This window comes from Theropithecus gelada, chromosome 8 (genome assembly GCF_003255815.1).
Source record: "Theropithecus gelada isolate Dixy chromosome 8, Tgel_1.0, whole genome shotgun sequence".
NCBI classification, from domain to species: domain Eukaryota; kingdom Metazoa; phylum Chordata; class Mammalia; order Primates; family Cercopithecidae; genus Theropithecus; species Theropithecus gelada.
The window spans coordinates 38063875-38087997 of record NC_037676.1 but is presented as its reverse complement, the minus strand read 5'-3'; the positions used below and the strand labels follow the sequence as shown (position 1 = coordinate 38087997).

The window sequence follows — 24123 nt, the reverse complement described above, 5'->3', positions numbered from 1 at the left end:
GTTGGCCATTCTAGCCTGCTGTCTCTGGATACTCCAGGTGGTCCAGAGCAGAACTCTGATCTCTCTCTGGGATGGAGCTTCCAGGGGCAAGGGGTGGCCATAGTCTCTGTGGTTCAGCTGACTATGCCTTTCCAGCCTGCTGGCTCTAGAGAGTCTGGGTGGTCTAGATGAGGAGGGCTCCCCCAAACACAGCACATCTGCTCTGTGAAGGGGCAGCCAGACTCCTTCTTTAAGTGGGTCCCTGATCCCATTCCTCCTGACTGGGTGAGACTTCCTACAGACACCACCTACAGGAGTATATGGGCCAGTATAAGGTCAGTGCCCTCCTGGGATGGAGCTCATAGAGGAAGAAGCAGGCTGCCATCTTTGCTGTTTCCTAGCCTTCATTGGTGATACCTCCAGGTGCAGGAGACAGTGAGGCAACTAGGGTCTGGAGTGAACCCCCAGCAAACTGCAGCAGCCCTGTGAAAGAGTGGCCTGACAGTTAAAAGGAAAAACAAACAGAAAGCAACAACAACATCAACAAAAAGAGACCCCACAAAAACCCCATTCGAAGGTCAGCAACCTCAAAGATCAAAGGTAGTTAGCCCACAAAGATGAGAAAAATCAATGCAAAAACACTGAAAACTCAAAAAGCCAGAATGTCTCTGCTCCTCAAATGAACCCAACATCTCGCAGCAAGGGCACAGAACTGGGCTGAGGCAGAGATGACTGAAATGACAGAAGTAGTCTTCAGAAGTGGGTAATAACAAACTTTGTTGTGCTAAAGGAGAAAGTTCTAACCCAATGCAAAGAAGCTAACCATCATAATAAAACAATACAGGAGCAGATAAACAGAATAGCCAGTTTATAAAGGATCATAACTGAACTGATAGAGGTGAAAAATCCAACACAAGAAATTCACAATGCAATCACAAGTATCAATAGCAGAATAGACCAAGAGGAGGAAAAAATAGCAGAGCTTGAAGACTACCTTTCTGAAAAAGACATTCAGGCAAGAACAGACTAAAAAGAAGGAAAAGGGACTAACAAAATCTCTGAGAAATATGAGATTATATAAAAAGACTGAACCTACAACTGATTAAGGTATCTGAAAGAGACAGGGAGAACAGAACCAAGTTGGAAAACAGACTTCAGGATATCATCCAGGAGAACTTCCTCAACCTAACAAGACAGACCAACACTCAAATTCAGGAAATCCAGAGAACCCCAGTAAGATACTCTATGAGAAACTCAGCCCCAAGACACATAATCATCAGATTCACCAAGATCAAACTGAAAGTAAAAAAATATGTTAAAGCAGTCAGATGGAAAGGCCAGGTCACCTAAAAGGGAAGCCCATCAGAATAACAGCAGACTTTTCAGCGGAAACCTTGCAAGCCAGAAGAGATTGGGGGCCAATATTCAACATTCTTATAGAAAATAATTTTCAACCCAGAATTTCATATTCAGCCAAACTAAGCTTCATAAGCAAAAGAGAAATAAGATCCTTTTCAGACAAGCAAATGCTGAGGGAATACATCACCACCAGGCCTGCCTCACAAGAGCTCCTGAAGGAAGCACTAAATATGAAAATGAAAAACAATTATCAGCCACTACCAAAACTGAAGTACACAGATCAGTACACAGATCAGTAACACTATGAAGCAACCACATAAAAAAGTCTGCAAAATAACCAACTAGTATCGTGATGACAGGATCAAATTCACACAGAACAATATTAACCTTAAATGTAAATAGGCTATATGTATATAGGCTAAATGCCCCAATTAAAAGACACAAATGACAAGATGAATAAAGAGTCAAGACCCATTGGTATACTGCCTTCAAGATACCCATCTCATGTGCAAAGACACATAGGCTCAAAATAAAGGGATGGCTGGGAGCAATCACTCAAGCCTGTAATCCCAGCACTTTGGAAGGCCAAGGTGGGCAGATCACTTGAGGTCAAGAGTTCAAGACCAGCCTGGCCAACATGGTGAAATCCTGTCTCTACTAAAAACACAAAAAATTAGCCAAGCATGGTGGTATGTGCCTGTAATCCCAGCTACTTGGAAGGCTGAGGCAAGAGAATCTCTTGAACCTGGGAGGCAGAGGTTGCAGTGAGCCGAGATCATGCCATGGCACTCCAGCCTGGGCAATAGAGTGAGACTCTTGTCTCCAAAAAAACAAAAAATAAATTAAAAAACGAAGAGATGAAGAAAAATTTACCAAGCAAATGGAAAACAGAAAAAAGTTGGAGTTGCAATCCTAGTTTCTTACAAAACAGACTTTAAACCACCAAAGATCAAAAAAGACAAAGAAAGGCATTACATAATGGTAAAGGGTTCAATTCAACAAGAAGAGCTAACTATCCTAAATATATAAGCACCCGATAAAGGAGCACCCAGATTCATAAAGCAGGTTCTTAGAGACCTACAAAGAGACTTAGACTCCCACACAATAATAGTGGGAGATTTTAACACCTCACTGACAATATTAGACAAATCATTGGGACAGAAAATGAATAAAGATATACAGGACTTGAACTCAGCTCTGGATCAAGTGGACCTGAGAGATATCTACAGAAATCTCCACCCAAAATCAAGAGAATATACATTCTTCTCATCACCACATGGCACTTACTGTAAAATCAATCACATAATCGAAAGTAAAACACTCCTTAGCAAATGCAAAAGAACTGTAATCATAACAGTCTCTCAAATCACAGCACAATCAAATTAGAACTCAAAATTAAGAAACTCACTTGAAACTACACAACCACATAGACATTGAACAACATGCTCCTGAAGGACTCCTGGGTAAATAATGGAATTAAGGCAGATATCAAGAAGTTCTTAGAAACTAATGAGAACAAAGAGACAACATACCGGGATGCATGCTAAAGCCATGTTAAGAGAGAAATCCATAGGACTAAATGGCTACATCAAAAAGTTAGAAATACCTCAAATCAACAACCTAACATGCCAACTAAAAGAACAAGAGAACCAAAAGCAACCAAACCCCAAAGCTAGCAGAAGACAAGAAATAACCAAGATTAGAGCAGAACTGAAGGAGACAGAGACACAAAAAAAACCTTCAAAAAATCAATGAATCCAGGAGCTGATTTTTTGAAAAAATTAATAAAATAGATAAACCAGTAGCTAGACTAGTAAAAAAGAAAAGAGAGAAGAATCAAATAGATACAATCATAAATGATAAGGGGGATATCACCATGGACCCCACAGAAATACAAACAATCATCAGAGAATACTATAAACACCTCTATGCACTAGAAAATCTAGAAGAAATGGATGAATTATTGGACATATAACACCCTCCCAAGACTGAACCAGGAAGAAATTGAATCCCTGAATAAACAAATAATGAGTTCTGAAATGGAGGCAGAACTAATGAATAGCCTACTAACCAAAAAAAGCCCAGAACCAGATGAATTTACAGCTAACATTCTACCAGAGGTAGAAAGAAGAGCTGGTACCATTTCTACTGAAACTATTCCAAACAATTGAAAAGAAGAGACTCCTCCCCAATTCATTTTATGAACCCAGCATCATCCTAATATCAAAACCTGGCAGAAATACAACAAAAAAAGAAAACTTCAGGCCAATATCTCTGATGAACATCGATGCAAAAATCCTCAATAAAATACTGGCAAACTGAATCCAGCTGCACATCAAAAAGCTTATCCACTATGATCAACTTGGCTTCATCCCCAGGATGCAAGGTTGGTTTCACCATACACAAATCAATAAATGTGATTCATCACATAAACAGAACTAAAGACAAAAACCACATGATTATCTCAATAGATGCAGAAAAGTCATTTCGAAAAAATTTTCACGTTAAAATCTCTCAGTAGACTAGGTATTGAAAGAATGAATATAACTCAAAATATTAAGAACCATCTATGGAAAACCCAAAGCCAATGTCATACTGAATGGGCATAAGCTACAAACATTCCCCTTATAAACTGGCACAAGACAAGGATGCCCTCTCTCATCATTCCTATTGAACATAATACTGGAAGTTCTGGCCAGGACAATAAGGCAAAATTTAAAAAAAAAAAAAAAGGAATTCAAATAGAAAGAGAGGAAGTCATATTGTCTTCGTTTGCAAATGACCTGATCCTGTACCTAGAAAACCTTATCCTCTCAGCCCAAAAGCTCCTTAAGCTAATATGCAACTGCAGCAATGCCTCAGGATACAAAATCAATGTGCAAAAATAACTAGTATTCCTACACCAACAACAGAAAAGCAGAGAGCGAAATCATGAATGAACTCCCACTCACAGTTGCTACAAAGAGAATAAAATACGTAGGAATACAGCTAACAAGAGAAGTGAAGGACCTCTTCAAGAGAATTACAAACCACTGCTCGAGAGAATTAGAGAGGACACAAACAACTGAAAAATATTCCATATTCATAAATAGAATCAATATCATGAAAATGGCCATATTGCCCAAAGCAATTTATAGATTGATTCAATGCTATTTCCATTAAACTACCATTGACATTCTTCGCAGAATTAGAAAAAAAAACTATTTTAAAAATCATATGGAACCAAGAAAGAGTTCAAATAGCCAAGACAATCCTAAGAAAAAAGAACAAAGCTGGAGGCATCACACTACCCAACTTCAAACTATACTACAAGGCTACAGTAACCAAAACAGCATGGTACTAGTACAAGAACAGACACAGACCAATGGAACAGAACAGAGAACTCAGAAATAAGACCACACACCTACAACCATCTGATCTTCAACAGACCTGACAAAAACAAGCAATGGGGAAAGGATTCCCTATTTAATAAATGGATCTGGCAGAACTGGCTAGCCATATGCAGAAAATTGAAACTGGACTCCTTCCTTACACCTTATACAAAAATTAAGTTGGTTAGGCATGGTGGCTCACGCCTGTAACCCCAACACTTTGGGAGGCCAGAGCAGGTGCATCACATGAGGACAGGAGTTTGAGACCAGCCTGAACAACACAGTGAAACCTTGTTTTTACTAAAACTACAAAAATTATCCAGGTGTGGTGGTGTACATCTGTAATCCCAGCTATTGGCAAGTCTGAAGCAAGAGAATCGCTTGAACCTTGGAGGCAGAGGTTGCAGTGAGCCTAGATTGTGCCACTGCACTCCAGTCTGGGCTACAGAGTGAGACCGTGTCTAAAAAAAAAAAAAAAAACAAATTAACCCAATAGGAATTAAAAACTTAAATGTAAAACCCAAAACTATCAAAACCTTTGAAGAAAATCTAGGCAATGCCATTCAGGACAGATGCATGGGAAAAGATTTCATGACAAAAATGCCAAAAGCAATTGTAATAAAAGCAAAAATTGACAAATGGGATTTAATTAAACTGAAGAGCTTCTGCACAGCAAAATAAACGATCATCTGAGTGAACAGACAACTTACAGAATGGGAGAAAATGTTTGCAATCTATCCATCTGACAAAGGTCTAATATCCACAGTCTACAAGGAACTTAAACATATTTACAAGAGAAAAAAATTAGAAAGTGGAGAAAGGACATGAACAGACACTTCTCGAAAGAAGACATTCGTGTGGCCAAAAAACATGAAAAAATACTCAACAGCACTGATCATTAGAGAAGTGCAAATTAAAACCACAATGAGATACCATCTCACGCCAGTCAGAATGGCGATTATTAAAAAGTCAAGAAACAACAGATGCTAGCAAAGCCATGGAGAAATAGGAATATGTTTCTTTGTTTGGTTGGTTGGTTGGTTGGTTGGTTTGTTTGTTTGTTTGTTTGTTTGTTTGTTTTTGAGACGGAGTCTCACTCTCGTTGCCCAGGCTGGAGTGCAATTGCACGATCTCTGCTCACTGCAACCTCCGCCTCCCAGGTTCAAGCAATTCTCCTGCATCAGTCTCCCAAGTAGCTGGGATTACAGGCACCTGCCGTCACACCCGGCAAATTTTTGTATTTTTAGAAGAGACAAGGTTTCACCATGTTGGTCAGGCTGGTCTCAAACTCCTGACCTCGCGATCTGCCCGCCTCAGTCTCCCAAAGTGCTGGGATTATAGGCGTGAGCCACCGCGGCCAGCCTGGAACATGTTTACACTGTTGATGAGAATGTAAATTAGTTCAGCCATTGTGGAAGACACTGTGGCAATTCCTCAAAGATCTAGAGGCAGAAACACCATAAGGAATATAAATCATTCTATTATAAAGACACATGAACCCGTATGTTCATTGCAGCACTATTCACAATAGCAAAGACATGGAATCAACCCAAATGCCCATCAATAGTAGAGTGGATAAAGAAAATGTGATACATATACAAATGTGATACATTTACACCATGGAATACTACGTATGCAGTCGTAAAAAGGAATGACTTTGCAGTGACATGGATGGATCTGGAAGCCATTATCCTCAGCAAACTAACACAGTAACAGAAAACAACGCCACATGTTCTCACTTTTAAGTGGGAGCTGAACAATAAGAACACATGGACACAGGGAGGGGAACAACACACACTGGGGCCTGTCGGGGGGGCCAGGGAAGGGAGAGCAGCAGGATAAACAGCTAATGTATGTGGGGCTTAATACTTAGCTGATGGGTTGATAGGTGCAGAGAACCACCATGGCACACATTTATCTATGTAACAAACCTACACATCCTGCACATGTACCCCAGAACTTAAACTCTGAAGGAAAAAAGTGTTTTCATTGATAAAATAGCTCAATGTTTGCGATTCATACACACTGTGTTAAAAAAAAAAATCAAGAGTTATTCCAGAAAAGTAGTAAAAGATTCCAAGAAAAGGAAGATGGGATTACATTTTCTGTGGCAGCTGGTTTCACCCATAACAAGTAAAAAAGTTAGAAAAAAAAGTCAGTGCTCCATTAGATTCTGATGCCTAAAATATCCTCCTTTGACCATCAAAGCTTTACTGGCATAAGAAATATTTATTTCTTTATCCAATAGTTAATATTATTTATATATTTATAATACTGTAAAATGTTATTTATTTATTTAATTCTTACATCAATCTCTAGACAAAGTGCAAAAGCCCTACAGAATTAGTTATAAATTATCTAAACCTTGACAATGGGTATAAGAAACATACAATTACATTACACCTCTTACTGTTCACAGCAAGCAAACAGTAGACATTGTGTAACATATATATAGATATTATGTAAAATCAAAAATAAGAACCAATATTCAAATATATATATTTATATATATGTTTATACTTATATATTTATATAAAAATATATATATTTAGGCCGGGCGCGGTGGCTCAAGCCTGTAATCCCAGCACTTTGGGAGGCCGAGACGGGCGGATCACGAGGTCAGGAGATCGAGACCATCCTGGCTAACACGGTGAAACCCCGTCTCTACTGAAAAATACAAAAAACTAGCCGGGCGAGGTGGCGGGCGCCTGTAGTCCCAGCTACTCGGGAGGCTGAGGCAGGAGAATGGCGTAAACCCGGGAGGCGGAGCTTGCAGTGAGCTGAGATCCGGCCACTGCACTCCAGCCTGGGCGACAGAGCGAGACTCCGTCTCAAAAAAAAAATATATATATATATAGATATATATAGATATATATATATATATATATTTAAACATAAGCAACAAGTAGAGAAAGTGGACTCGACATATCAAATATAATATTACCAATATTGTCTACAGTTTATAAATTAAAATAGAAGTAAGGGCATACATATTTTTAAATAAATAAATTTAACCAACAGAAGAACTTAAATGGAAATTATTAAATTCTTCAATAGGACTAAATGAAGGGGTAGAAAGTTTTACTATCACTTTTCGCTTTGTATATCTATAGCTTAAACAATTTACCATGTGTATTCATTCTTTCAGTAATAAAAAATGTTTAAGTATTAGAAATAAAAACAGGTGCTGCAAAATCACATTTTGCAAAAAAAAATACATAGAAAGAGCTACAGTAGCAGATAAACAGAGAAAGACACAAAGTAGAAGATATATATGCAGGTGATATGTAATGATCAAATCAGGGTAACTGGACTATCCATAACCTCAAACATATGCCATTTATTTATTTTGAGAACAATCCAAATCTTGTCCTCTAGCTATTTTGAAATATACTATAAATTATTGTTAATTATAGTCACCCTATTGTGCTATCGAATACTAGAACTGGCCAGGCATGGTGGCTCATGCCTGTAATCCTAGCACTTTACAAGGCCGAGGCAGGCAGATCACTTTAGGCCAGAAGTTCGAGACTGGCATGGCCAACATGTTGAAAACCCTTCTTTACTAAAAATACAAAAAACTTCAGCCAGTTGTTGGGGTCACCTCTGTACTGAGACATGAGAATCGCTTGAACACTGGAGGCAAAGGTTGCAGTGTGCCAAGATCGGGCCACTGCACTCTAGCCTGGGTACAAGAGCAAGACTCTGTCAAAAAAAAAAAAAACATACTAGAACTTATTCCTTCTACCTAACTGTAATTTTGTACCCATTACTCAACTTCTCTTCCTCCCCTCTTCCCCGACCCTTCCTAGCCTCTGGTAACAACCATTCTGCTCACTGCCTTTACATACAACTATTATGTATCAATAAAAAAATGAATAAAAGTTACTAAAAACATGTTCTAAATGTTTTTTATTTAAAAGTCTTTTAAGTTTTAAGTTTCTTAAAACTTTTTATTTAAAAGTTTTAAGAAAACAAGAAGATACATATATCAATCAAAATGTTAATAGTGGTTATCTCCACCTGGTGGCAAAATGCAAGATTATATTAATTTTCTTATATGTTCCTATGTATATACTTAACAAATTTGACATCATTAACATAAATTATTTTGTAAGTTAAAAAAAATAGTACTTAAACTTGTTTTTTAAAAAAGGAGTAGGGTAAGAAAATAGCACAAAGAGAAGCATCAACTTTTTAATAATGCATTTATTTTTACCTATTATATATATAAAATCACATTTATCAATATTATAAATACATATAAAAGTTTATTTTACTGGCTTTCAGAGTTCTGAAACATCTTAAGGAATTCTTAATCTGGTTTTTGTTTTGATTTTGAATCTATTTTATCTATAAGAATATTTCTCCAATTTTATGTCTGCAAGCAAAAATCTATTTTGGGTTGTAGAAATTTTATTGCAGATAATTTTTCACAATGCATTATTCTATGTATCAAGAAGAGCATGTGTATTTATGATATTTTTATTCCAACTCCCAAACATAATTAATTGCAACAAGATATTGATCTACAAAATATTCTTCCTTCTAAACACTTAAAAATTTTAACAGTAATGGAAGACAAATGCAATCTGTAAATGTAAACATGCACATAAATTGTATAAAATATATGCTATCATGTTAAATAATTTTTAAATGTGTTAATTAAAAAAAAAAGATTAAACAGTTACATACCAGTGCAACTCCTGCAGAATAACGAGTAATACACATCTTTCCAGGAAACGTTGCTCCCATATAATCAGGATAATCCCTATAACTAAATAAATAAGTTTACATTTATAATTGATTTTAACAGACAATTTAAAAATGAGAATTCCTGCTAATAATTTAAGTCTGCAGTTCATAAAATCCAAATCTGAAGCAAATTGAGGTACGATCTTTCCATATGTTCTTAATTGTTTCAAATTTGCAATACCATTTAATATGACATATTAGTATTAATTAGATTAAATACTCTTGATATCTGAAACATATCCAATGGATCCAACTTTTTAATGCCTTTATTGTTCTCATCACATCTGGCTACATTTACCAAAGGTTTTGCTCCAATATTCTGATAAAAAAATACTTTGTTGAGTGACAGTGACAAATCATTTTACTGTATAGATTAAAATATGTTGCTCCCAGGTAGTAAAGTTCAACAGTTTCCAATAGGAGTGCTTTATTGTTTCACACCTAAACATTATTATTTCAGCTTTGAGTAAGGGGCCATTTAAACTGTCATATAATAATACACTATTCTCAGAGCTTTACATCAACTAATCCATTTAATACTCAAAACAAACTAGTGAATATTATTTTTGTCCCCATTGAGCAAATCAAATGTCAGATGGGAAGTATAAGTAACTCTCTCAAGGCAGCATAACTAATACATCCTACTGAAGAATCTGAACTTAGGCAGTCTGAATCTGAGCCATATTCTCAACCACTAAGGTATAGAAGCTCCAAGCATTCACTGCCTTATTTAGAGCCCCCACCAAACAAGCCAGGATGTGAGTAAAGAAGCTTAAGAAGCTTGGTATTCAATTTTCAATTTGAAATGCCCTTTCTGTCTCAACTGCACTTCACTTCACAATCACACTGCCTCTCCACTACCTTTATTCTGTCTCTCTGAGATTGTTTATATCTAACCCTTCCAGTATTTGTTTCCAAGTATTTGTTCCTAATGCCCAACATCAGTTTTATGTTCCAATGTCTAAGTATTGTTTACACTCTTTCTCCCTCCCACAGATACTTTAATAAGCCCTGTTTTTATAACTCAGACTTCCCCTAAAATTCTATGCATACTCCTAACAAACTCAGTAATATATTTTTTAATTCATACTGACATGTTTTGACGTGCCCATTCCACATCAAATCAGTTGTCAAGTTCTACTACCTTGCTTTGTCAGTGTTTGTTTCCTTTCCCTCCTCCTTCAAAGGTTCAGCTCCACTTCTAACTATGAATTCCATATTCTATAAAAGGTAATAATATTAATCCTAAAGAAAAATCTAGCAGACTAAAATTTGGGGTTGGGAGAGACCTTCTATACTATACAGGAAACCCAAAAGAAAGAAGAAAAGATTAATAGATTTGACCATATGAAATGTAGAAGTTTTCATGAAGTGTTGGGAACTGAAAGCCTAAGGGTTGTGACCAACTTAGCATTCCCCTGGAGGCTATATGATTAAACAGCAAACTGTTCATCATGAATGCAGAATGTGAGCAAACTCACATCTGTGCCTGCCAGCAGAAGGTATACTGAGGGCAGTCACTCCCTGGCACTGTGCTCCTTGAGGTTATCTACTGGAATATCTGGAGCCTACTGTTCAAAGAATGCAGTCATGCAGGCCTGCACTAAGTCAAGCGGCTGACCACAACCACCCCCTTCTCCCTATCTCCTTTACTCAATAAATACGATGGGCTCTAGAAGCTCAGGACCCCCGTTCACTAGAAGCAAGGAGTCCCCTGGCCCCTTCTTGCAAATATACTCTTTTGTCTTTGTCTTTATTCCTGCACTCATCCTCCTTTGTTCAGTCCAGCAAGGTCTGCTGAAATGTAGCAAAGAATAAAAAGTTTATAGAAAAATTATAGATATGGAAAAAGTATTTGTCATACAGATAAACAATAGTTAGTATCTAAGCATTCAAAAACCCTTACAGGCATCCAATTGGTAAAGAGGAAGTCAAATTGTCACTGTTTGCTGATGATATGATCATTTACCTTGAAATTCTAAAGACTCCTCCAGAAGCTCCTAGATCTAATAAAAGAATTCAGCAAAGTTTCCAGATACAAGATTAATGTACACAAATCAGTAGTTCTTCTATACACCAACAGTGATCAAGCAGAGAATCAAATCAAGAACTCAACCCCTTTCACAATAGCTGCAAAAAAAATAAAATGCTTAGGAATATACTTAACCAAGAAGTAGAAAGATCTCTACAAGGAAAACTACAAAACACTGCTGAAAGAAATCATAGATGACACAAACAAATGGAAACACATCCTATGCTCATGGATGGGTAGAATCAGTATTGTGAAAATGATCATATTGCCAAAAGCAATCTATAAATTCAATTCAAACCCATCAAAATACCACCACCATTCTTCACAGAATTAGAAAAAAACAATTCTAAAATTCATATGGAACCTAAAAAGAGCCAACATAGCCAAAGCAAAACTAAGCAAAAAGAACAAATCTGGAGTCATCACACTAACTGATTTCAAACCATACTATAAGGCCATAGTCACCAAAATAGCATGGTACTGGTATAAAAATAGGCACATAGATCAATGGAACAGAATAGAGAACCCAGAAACAAACCCAAATACTTACAGCCAACTGATCTTCAACAAAGCAAACAAAAACATAAAGTGGGGAGAAGACACCCTACTCAAAAAATGGTGCTGGGATAATTGGCTAGCCACATGTAGGAGAATGAAACCGGATCCTCATTTCTCACCTTATACAAAAATCAACTCAAGATGGATTAAGGACTTAAACCTAAGACCTGAAACTAAAAATTCTACAAGATAACATTGGAAAACCCCTTCTAGACATTGGCTTAGGCAAGAATTTCATGACAAAGAACCCAAAAGCAAATGAAATAAAAACAAAGATAAATAGTTGGGACTTAATTAAACTAAAGAGCTTTTGCACAGCAAAAGGAATAGTCAGCAGAGTAAACAGAAAACCCACAGAGTGGGAGAAAATCTTCCCAATTTATACATCTGACAAAGGACTAATATCCAGAACCTACAATGAACTCAAACAAATCATTAAGACAAAAACAAACAATCCCATCAAAAAGTGGGCTAAGGACATAAATAGACAATTCTCAAAAGAAGATATGCAAATGGCCAACAAACTTATGAAAAAAATGCTCAACATCTCTAATGAGCAGGGAAATGCAAATTAAAACCATAATGCAAAACCACCTTACTCCTGCAATAAAGGCCATAATCAAAAAATCAAAAAAACAGTGGATGTTGGTGTGGATGCAGTGATCAGGGAACATTTCTACACTGCTGGTAGGAATATAAACTAGTACAGCCACTATGGAAAACAGTGTGAAGATTCCTTAAAGATCTAAAAGTAGACTACCATTTGATCCAGCAATCCCACTACTGGGTATCTACCCGGAGAAAAAGAAGTCATTTTTTGAAAAAGATACTTACACATGCATGTTTATAGCAGCACAATTCACAACTGCAAAATCATGGAACCAACCCAAATGCCCATCAATTAACAAGCGGATAAAGAAACTGCAGCATTATATATATATTCATATATATATATGAATACTACTCAGCCATAAAAAGGAATGAACTAGCAGCATTTGTAGCGACCTGGATAAGATTGGAGACTATTATTCTAAGTGAAGTAACTCAGGAATGGAAAACCAAACATCGTATGTTCTCCCCAAAACGTGGGAGCTACGCTATGAGGCAAAGGCATAAGAATGATACAGGTGGCGGGGGCCAGCTACTCGGGAGGCTGAGGCAGGAGAATGGCATGAACCCAGGAGGCGAAGCTTGCAGTGAGCCGAGATCGCGCCACTGCACTCCAGCCTAGGCGACAGAGCAAGACTCCGTCTCCAAAAAAAAAAAAAAGGAATGATACAATGGACTGTGGGGACTTGGGGGGAAGAGTGGGAGGTGGGGCGAGGGATAAAAGACTACAAATATGGTGCAGTGTATACCGTGTATACTCTCAGGTGATGGGTGTACCAAAATCTCACAAATCACCACTAAATAACTTACTCGTGTAACCAGGTATCACCTGTACCCCAATAACTTATGGGGAAAAATATAAATATTAAAGATAATGAAATTATTTTTTAAAGCCCTTACAAATTATAGGGAAGTAGTCAAACGACAAGAAAAGACAATTACAGAAGGACAGATACAAATGATCGACAAGCATTTGAAAAGATGCTCAAATCCACCAGTCATCAGAAAAGAAGCAAATTAAAACGACGACAATGACCTTAAGTTACATCCATCAGACTACCAAAAGTTAAAAGAGGAATAACATTTATGGCTGGCCGAGATGTGAGGGAAAGATTAGTCTCACACAAGCGAAAGAGAATACTGACATACTAAACTTAAATACATATATAGACATGTATAGTTTTATTGAAAGACACTTGCTGGTTACTGCTAATAAATTTAATATGATTACAATTATAAATATATAGCTATAATTTATAATTAGAAAACTAACATTTTAAAATTACTCAGAAAATTCATTAGGATAAAACTTTTGTAACCACATTTACCAAGCCTTTGGTCAAAGCTCACATAAGAATATAAACCTCTCAAGATAAATCCCATCTCTTTAAGTAGTGGTTAAGCGTTTTGGCTCTAGAGATACAAACTGTGGATTCAAACCTTAGGAGTATCACCAGATCCAAGAGTTTTGAGATGGCTTAACCTCTTGGAACTCTCAGTGTCTTCATTTATAAAAGCTTTATTAGCCTAGAAATAAATGTTAGTAATGTTTTTTTTATTGCCTGACAACTAGAAATTGAGCATAAAGCCTGAATAAAGCACATACTAAATAATCAAAGCATGGATATTCAGAAATGAATAATAATTCCTTACATTAAGCCACATAATTATCACAAATCTTTGTTTTCTTTCTAGGAATAATGAAACATTATTCTTACATTAGTAGATATGCAATATCATGAGGCCTTAGGTTAAGATAAGATTGTTTCCATTCTAAAAATCTTTTCAATAATTCATCTGCCTCACCAACTGTAGAAATCTTATTTTCATCTGACCAAACCTCCAATGATGACAGCACAATAGTAACTTTAAATTGGGCAAACATCTAAAAACAGAAGAGATAAATACATGCATAATTACTATTTATGTTATCTTATAAAAACCCAGAAATTAATTCGATGTTTTTACAATCCCATACTCAGTTTATATGGATGGGTTAATTATCCAGGAATACCATATCAAGTTTAGGCAAATTATCATTTCAAAACAAAAATTATTTTAATATGAAAAGAAAAATACTTACTGAATTTGCAAGGCCAACAATTTCAATGACTTTATTTGTCACTATCATGCTATCAGAGCCCCAGTAATCATACTGAAAAACAGAATTAATTTTATACTTAAGTACAATTTATTATATAGTATTTTTTTTATTATTATACTTTGAGTTCTAGGGTACATGTGCATAACGTGCAGGTTTGTTACATATGTATACTTGTGCCATGTTGCTGTGCTGCACCCATCAACTCGTCAGCACCCATCAACTCGTCATTTACATCAGGTATAACTCCCAATGCAATCCCTCCCCCCTCCCCCCTCCCCATGATAGGCCCCGGTGTCTGATGTTCCCCTTCCCGAGTCCAAGTGATCTCATTGTTCAGTTCCCACCTATGAGTGAGAACATGCGGTGTTTGGTTTTCTGTTCTTGTGATAGTTTGCTAAGAATGATGGTTTCCAGCTGCATCCATGTCCCTACAAAGGACACAAACTCATCCTTTTTTATGGCTGCATAGTATTCCATGGTGTATATACGCCACATTTTCTTAATCCAGTCTGTCACTGATGGACATTTGGGTTGATTCCAAGTCTTTGCTATTGTGAATAGTGCCGCAATAAACATACGTGTGCATGTGTCTTTATAGCAGCATGATTTATAATCCTTTGGGTATATACCCAGTAATGGGATGGCTGGGTCATATGGTACATCTAGTTCTAGATCCTTGAGGAATCGCCATACTGTTTTCCATAATGGTTGAACTAGTTTACAATCCCACCAACAGTGTAAAAGTGTTCCTATTTCTCCACATCCTCTCCAGCACCGATTGTTTCCTGACTTTTTAATGATCGCCATTCTAACTGGTGTGAGATGGTATCTCATTGTGGTTTTGATTTGCATTTCTCTGATGGCCAGTGATGATGAGCATTTTTTCATGTGTCTGTTGGCTGTATGAATGTCTTCTTTTGAGAAATGTCTGTTCATATCCTTTGCCCACTTTTTGATGGGGTTGTTTGTTTTTTTCTTGTAAATTTGTTTGAGTTCTTTGTAGGAGAACTACAAACCACTGCTCAGTGAAATAAAAGAGGACACAAACAAATGGAAGAACATACCATGCTCATGGATAGGAAGAATCAATATCGTGAAAATGGCCATACTGCCCAAGGTTATTTATAGATTCAATGCCATCCCCATCAAGCTACCAATGAGTTTCTTCACAGAATTGGAAAAAACTGCTTTAAAGTTCATATGGAACCAAAAAAGACCCCGCATCTCCAAGACAATCCTAAGTCAAAAGAACAAAGCTGGAGGCATCACGCTACCTGACTTCAAACTATACTACAAGGCTACAGTAACCAAAACAGCATGGTACTGGTACCAAAACAGAGATATAGACCAATGGAACAGAACAGAGTCCTCAGAAATAATACCACACATCTACAGCCATCTGATCTTTGACAAACCTGAGAGAAACAAGAAATGGGGAAAGGATTCCCTATTTAATAAATGGTGCTGGGAAAATTGGCTACCCATAAGTAGAAAGCTGAAACTGGATCCTTTCCTTACTCCTTATATGAAAATTAATTCAAGATGGATTAGAGACTTAAATGTTAGACCTAATACCATAAAAATCCTAGAGGAAAACCTAGGTAGTACCATTCAGGACATAGGCATGGGCAAAGACTTCATGTCTAAAACACCAAAAGCAACGGCAGCAAAAGCCAAAATTGACAAATGGGATCTCATTAAACTAAAGAGCTTCTGCACAGCAAAAGAAACTACCATCAGAGTGAACAGGCAACCTACAGAATGGGAGAAAATTTTTGCAATCTACTCATCTGACAAAGGGCTAATATCCAGAACCTACAAAGAACTCAAACAAATTTATATAGTATTTTTAAGATTCATTTCTGTCTACTGTCAGAGGTATGAGGCTGCTTTGGGGTTCAACAGTTCAAAACAAAACATTAATAAGTGAAAAATGAATATAAACTGGATCCCTCAGGCATTGCTGGTGGGAATGTAAAACGGTACAGCCACTCTGGAAAAGAGTTTGGTAACTTCAACTTCTTTGAAATCAAAACAAAGAATGGATTTACTATATGGCTCAGCAATCTCACTTCTGAGCATTTATCTCAAAAAACTGATGCTCACACAAATACTTGTACATGAATGTCCATAACAGCTTTATTCATAATAGCTAAAAACTAGAAACAACTCATATGTCCTTCAATGGTTAAATGGTTAAATAAACTGTGGTACATTCCTACCATAAACTCAGCAATAAAAAGAAACAAATGTTGATACATGGAACTGCCTGGATAAACTTCAAGAAAATTATGCTCAGCATGAAAACATAATCTCAAAGGGATACAGACTGCTTGATAACTTTATGCAATATGTGTGAAATCACAAAGAAGGAGAATGGCTTAGTGGACCCCCAAGGGCTCAGAAGAGGGCAGGGGATTGGTGTGGCTCTAATGGGATCACAAAGGAGACTCCTGTGGTGATGGTACTGTTGAGTATCTCGATTGTGGCAATGGTTATGGAAGGCTACTTATGTAATACCATTGCATAAAACTGCACACACATGCACACACACAAATGAGTGTGTGTGTGTATACATACATATACGTCGCTCTTGAAATCTGAAAAACTGGATTGCAACTACATCAAACTGCACATATCCATAGACAAACTCTCTACAGTACATCACCTTGGATGTTCCACAGGAGCCTCAAATTATCCCAAAGTAAACTCATATCCAAAACTAAAATAAATATATTCAAAAGTAAACTCATGATCTTCCTTCAAAAATCTGTTCCTACTTATATTTTCACTACTTTAGTGAATGGTATTATTATCTAACACATCCTACATTTATTACACTATATGCTCCATGAGAGCGGAAATTGTTCTGTTGTATTCACTGCTATATTCCCAATGGCTAGAACAGCAACTGTTATCTAGATGATGCTCAGTGAATTTGCTAAGTAAACGAATAAATCAATCAAATCAAGTTCTTCTAGTTCAACCCAATCAGTAACTTTTAAAGTTGTTCCTTTATTTTTATTCTTGATGCCACCTATTTATAAGTTTTCACCCTGATTATTAAAATAATCTCTTAAATGATTCCTCCCCCTCAATTTTCCCACCAGCCATCTGGTCCCTACACTATTACCAAAATGATTACTCTAAGGTAAAATAGAAATATGTCATTCCCCTATTTAAAATATTTCAATGACACCTTCCCTTCTTACTGACCTCAGTACTTCCCTTTGTGGGCCCTGAATGATGGAGAGTGCCCCCTACCATTGGAAACTGAGTATGTACTATGTACAGTTAAACAGACTGTCTTTTCAATAGCAACCATCTCCTGATCTGTTGGCTTCAATATACCTGAGTAATAATAAAACCTACATTTTAAAACACCCACTTGGATGTTCTTATAGTATAACAACTTACAGTTGTGTTTCCATGTCTGTCTCCATTATTAAACTGTGTATATATAGAACCATATGCTTTCTACAATCACGGCAGTGAATTCACGATGCCATAATTATAGATTTACAAATTATAAAGTCACTGAAGGAACTATGAATACTATGATTGTTTGTCTGTCTGTTTGTTTGTTTGTTTGTTTTTGACATGGAGTCTTCCTCTGTCACCCAGGCTGGAGAGCAGTGATGCGATCTCGGCTCACTGCAACCTCCACCTCCCTTGTTCAAGCAGTTCTCCTGACTCAGTCTCCTGAGTAGCTGGGACTACAGGTGTGCACCACCACGCCTGGCTAATTTTTGTAGTTTTAGCAGAGATGAGGCTTCACCATGTTGGCCAGGCTGGTCTCAAACTCCTGATCTCAGGTGATCCACCCAACTCAGCTTCCCAAAGTACTGGGATTACAGGCATATACCACGCCCTAACCAAGGGGTTTTTTTATTAAAGAAAATGTAAACATGTATAAGAACTTAAAGTAGTAATATTTAATCAGCATTATATGACTTGAAAACCTGGCAATTTGGACAAGCTTTTGAAACTACTCTCAAAATATATAACATAATCCAAAAACAGAAGAATTTTCATAATCCAAAATATTTCCTGGAAACTTAGTTGTGTTTACCAGAAATACCTCAATTTTCTCTCAGCTATCTCAGTGTCTCAACGTTCTCTTAAATGTTCCCTTTGCCCTTTTCCCTGTACTCTAATAAATCAAGTTATTTTCACATCTTTCTCCAAATCCCTCCTGGTCCCTGACCTTAACTCTGGCTTCCTGACAAGCTCTAAACTCTAGGAATAGAAATTGCCAATGAGGACTAGTCATACCCACTGTGGTGTTCCGTAGGTATACACAAACAGCTGCTTATCATCAGAATAAAACCTAGAAAGTATATTTTTAATCTCTATTTTCTGAAATCTTTCAACTATTAGAAGAAATAAAGACATATCTAGTTGACCGCAAACTAAGTTATCACCCCAAGGTTCTGAAATTCAGAGGCCTCAGACTGTTTATGGAAATTAAGAATCTCGAGGTACTCTTTTCATCAGGTAAACGATAGACTAGAATGGGCGCCCCACCAAAAACTGCTAAAAAACATCTTGACTCATTAGTGAAAGTCATTCTAATAGATAGTTATACTATCATCACTTTTGTCCCAATAAATATTCTACGGTGGAATGTTCCCTGGACTACATTCTGCTCTTCAAACTTCCCTAAAATAGAATTTCACTTCTACCAAAATCACCATTAAAAGGTAGTATGGACTGAGAGGGACTCTATAAATGTGAAGTGCCAGGGAAAAAAAATACATTTTGTTCTGCAGTACTCTTATGTAAGTATTTCAAATAAAACATTTCTGACAAAACTAGTATTATTTTGACTATTTAGTGTCTCAGTTTGTACATTTTTCCACTATTGTCTCTATGACATGTGAGTAAGAACATTGGAATCTTTTAGTTTCTGTCTAGCTAGCTAGGGATAATCACACATTTGGAGCAAATATTTCAAAGCAAAGAAAAAGCAAAACGCATACCAAAGCTTTGTCCACCACGATATGCATTTCTAGATAAAGAGGAAATAAATCTGGAACAGCTGGTTCTGACTAGAAAAAAGGAAAACCACATATAATACATGAAAATTTTCATAATTTTTTTACTTGAACTCTTCTTTAAAGCTATTACCACAGCACTTACAAGATATGCAGAGGTGTTTGCTTTATCAAATTGGTTAAAATCCATAAATAAAGTTTTAAGTTTTATGGCAACGTAGTCAAGTAGTTAGAAGATTGCCCATGAAGTTATAACATCTATCTCAATATATTTACAACTTCCAGTTTATGAACTAAGAAAAAACACCTAGCATTTCCATCTACTTCATCTGCATATCAGAAATAAACTTTTGCTTTAAAAACTATATGTGTTTTGAGGTGTTTTTTTTTTTTTTTTTGAGAGGGGGTCTCGCCTCTTCGCCTAGGCTGGAGTGCAGTGCTGCAATCTCAGTTCACTGCAAGCTCTGCCTCCTGGGCTCACGCCATTCTCCTGCCTCAGCCTCCTGAGTAGCTGGGACTACAGGCACCCGCCACCACACCCGGCTAATTTTTTTTGTATTTGTAGTAGAGACGGGGTTTCACCGTGTTAACCAGGATGGTCTCAATCTCCTGACCTCGCAATCTGCCCGCCTCGGCCTCCCAAAGTGCTGGAATTACAGGCGTGAGCCACCACGCTCCTTTCTGTATTCATGTCCTTTGCAATATGACTTTTCAGTGCCTCCCATCAAGAGGTGAGTTTATTTTTCCTCTCTCTCAATCTGGGCTGGGCTTTGTAACTTGCTTGAGTCAATAAAGGCAATAGAAGTGTTGTTTTGCCAATCTTGAGCCTAAGTCACCTCTCATACTGCCATTCCTGATCTTGGAACCCCTGCCTGTACACATCTGACCAGCCTGCCGGATGATAAGAGCAAATGGCCTATTCACACCATTGCCCCAGAAAAACATACAAATAAAAAACTAGACAATGCTTGAGGGGGAAAAAAGCTGCTGGGTTTCTATAAGAGAGTATTGTGGTCCTTGAACTGACCCACCTACCATCCCATCTCACACATCCAGCTCATTGGCATCCATGAAGATAGAGGCCCATGTTCCTGGTGTGGCTTTCCCATGCCAGAGGAAGAAATACCAAATTTGTTCTCAAAGAATTATGGTTATGTGTTTTGAGCTGTCCAGTGGCTCCCTAATGGTTTTGCTCACAAGCTTTCCTTTGTTTCCTCCACCATGAAATTTCACAGAGTTGGAGTGGACTCCAAGGCAGTGTTTATAAAAAGCATTTCAAGGCAAATATACTGGCCGGAGCCCTTGGAGCAAGGAAAAATGGACAAGAAAAGCAGAAGGCACACTAAAAAGTCTAGGAAGAAAGTGGCTGGGTAAGGAAATGGGTGGAGAAATGAAGGCTTTGAAAACCTCAGGCATATACTGGGAAATCTAGAGGGCCACCCACATGCCCAAGGCTGGACACACACTCAGAAAAGACTTGACACTAAGCTTTCTCCTCTGCCTGGCTTTCAGACATTGTACAAGCACAAGTCAAGGCCAAGGGTTAGTTGTCAACATCTGGAATAAGTGTTGCATGTATATCAAAACCCAGAGTCAATCTGTAAAAACCAAGGAAGTCTTTTTTCTTTTTCGGCTCCAGTAATTTAAAGAAATCTCTATCAAATCACTAGGTGACTACTAGACAATATTGTTCACAAAATATTTCTTTACTTTAGAAAAGTCAGTAAACAAGCAAACAACTACAACCCACAGCAAGCAGTAACAACAGACCTTGCCGGGGAGTGAGGAAGAATCTGATTTCCAGCATTACCACATCAAAATACTCAAAATGTTCAAATTTCAACAACAACAAGAAAGTAGTATGGCCCATTCTCAGAAAATTAGAAATAGAAATGGTACCTCTGGAAGCCCAGACATTGTACTTACTAGACAAAGAAGGTAAATTAATTATGTTAAAATACGTTCAAAAAGCTATGAAAAACTATGTAAAAAAGCTAAAGGAAAGCAGAAGAATGATACTTTACCAAATAGAGAGTATCCACAAAAATACAGAAATTATAAAAAGGAAGTTGTGGAGCTGAAAAGTAAAATACATGAAAATTCACTAGGATTCAATAACATAGTTGAGCAAGCAGAAAAAAAGAATCAACAAACTTCAAAACAAATCAATCAAGATTATTCAACATGAGGAGCACAATAAAAAAAAGAATAAAGCTCTACTAGCAGAATTTGATGGCATGATGTCTTGCAGGAAATCCTTTGCTCCAAGACATGCGTCCCTGGGCTTCCTGCCTTGGAAACACAGCAGTAGGCATCATGGTAAGGTGAAGAGCTTCCCCAGTGATGACCCTTCTAAATTGGTCCACCTCAAAGCTTTCATGGGATACAAGGCTGGCATGACACATTGTGTGGAAAGCTGACCGGCTAGGACCCAAGGTGAACAGGAAGGAAGTGGTAGAGGCTGTGACCATTGTGGAGACACTGCCCATAGTGGTTGTAGGCATCCTGGGCTATATGGAAACCCCTCAAGGCCTCTGAATTCCTAAGACCATCTTTGTTGAGCACATTAGCAATGAGTGCAAAAGGCGCTTCTATAGGAACTGGCATAAAGCTAAGTAGAAGGCCTTTACCAAGTACTGCAAGAAATGGCAGGGTGAGGATGACAAGAAGCAGCTGGAGAAGGACTTCAACAGCATGAAGAAGTACTGTCAAGTCATCCGCATCAATACCTACACCCAGATGCACCTGCTTCCTTTATGTCAAAAGAAGACCCATGTGATGGAGATCCAGGTGAACAGAGGCACTGTGGCCGAGAAACTGGACTGGTCCCTGGAGAGGCTAGAGGACCAGGTACCTGTGAAACAAGTGTTTGGGCAGGACAAGATGATTGACATCAAATGGGTGACCAAGGGCAAAGGCTACAAAGAAGTCACCAGTCATTGGTATACCAACAAACTGCCCTACAAGACCCACTGAGGGCTGTGCAAGGTTGCCTATATTGGGGCATGGCATCCTGCCCATATGACCTTCTCTGTGGCATGTACTGGGCAGAAAGGCTACCATCATTGCACTGAGTTCAACAAGAAGATCTATAAGATCAGTCAGGGCTACTTCATCAAGGATGGCAAATTGATCAATGCCTCCACTGACTATGACCTGTCTGACAAGAGCATCAACCCTCTGGGTGGCTTTGTCCACTATGGTAAAGTGACCAATGACTTTGTCATGCTGAAGGGCTGTGTGGTGGGAACTAAGAAGCAGGGGCTCATCCTCCACAAGTCTTGATGCAGACCAAGCAGTGGGCTCTGGAGAAGACTGATGTTAAGTTCATTGAGACTACCTTTAAATTTGGCCATGGCCACTTCCAAACCATGGAAAAGAAGCATTCATGGGACCACTCAAGAAAGACCAGATTGCAAAGGAAGAAGGAGCTTAATGCCTGGAACAGATTGTGCAGCTGATGGGATCTCAATAGAAGTTATCTGATACTGAAAAAAAAGAGTGAAGAAAAATGAACAGAGCCTAAGAGACCTATGGGACACCATCAAGCACATATATAAGAAGAGTTCCTAGTAGAAGAGGAGAAAGGGACAGAAAGAAAATTTGAAAAAGTAATAGGTAAAAACCTCCCCAATTTTATGAAAGACATGAATCTACACATCCAAAAGGCTTAACAAACTCCAAGTAGAATAAACTCAAAAGAATTCACACCAAAACATATTATAATCAAGTTGTCCAAAGTTAATGATAAAAAGAGAACCTTGAAAACAGCAAGAGAAAAGCAATTCCTCACAAATGAGAGATCTTCAATAATATTAACATCTAATTTCTCATTAGAAACCAGGGAGGCCAGAGGCAGTGGGATGACATTTAAAGTGCTGGAGGGGAAAAAACTGTCAAACAAAAACTCTATATCTGACAAAACTATCCTTCAAAAATAAAGGAGAAATTAAGACATTCCCAGATAAATAAAAACTGAAAAAGTTCATTGCTAGTAGACCTGCCTGCTTATTACAGGCCAAATGGTATCCCAGTAAAATTCATATGTTAAAGATCTAACCCCATTATATCACAGAATGAAGCTTTATTTGGAGACAGGGCCTGTAAAGAGGTAATCAGATTGAAAATTAGGTCATTAGGATGGGCTCTTGCAATGTAACTGGTATCCTTGTAAGAGAAAATTAGAACACAAACACAGAAGGAAGACCTTGTGCAGACACAGGGAGAGGACGGTTACTTATATGCCAAGCAGAGGGGCCTCAGAAGAAACCACAACTTGGTTAACACCTTGATCTCAAACTTCTAGGCTCCAGAACTGTGAAAAAATACATATTCTCGTTTAAGCTACCCAGTCCATGG

At 37.7% G+C, this 24123-nt stretch overlaps 1 protein-coding gene and 1 pseudogene across 2 annotated transcripts in view; one reads left to right on the top strand and one right to left on the bottom strand.

Moving 5' to 3' along the window:
- The window catches only part of ADAM32 (ADAM metallopeptidase domain 32), a 164332-nt gene that overhangs the window by 93177 nt on the left and 47032 nt on the right, over positions 1-24123 (bottom strand). For both annotated transcript variants that reach the window (XM_025393909.1, XM_025393910.1), the window contains exons 7-10: positions 19750-19818; positions 14747-14818; positions 14382-14548; positions 9405-9486 (exon numbers count right to left, since the gene is read on the bottom strand). In XM_025393909.1, the coding sequence (XP_025249694.1) occupies positions 9405-9486; positions 14382-14548; positions 14747-14818; positions 19750-19818 (390 nt within the window). The remainder of the gene's footprint in view (positions 1-9404; positions 9487-14381; positions 14549-14746; positions 14819-19749; positions 19819-24123) is intronic.
- On the top strand, positions 22005-23200 carry LOC112629975 (annotated as a pseudogene).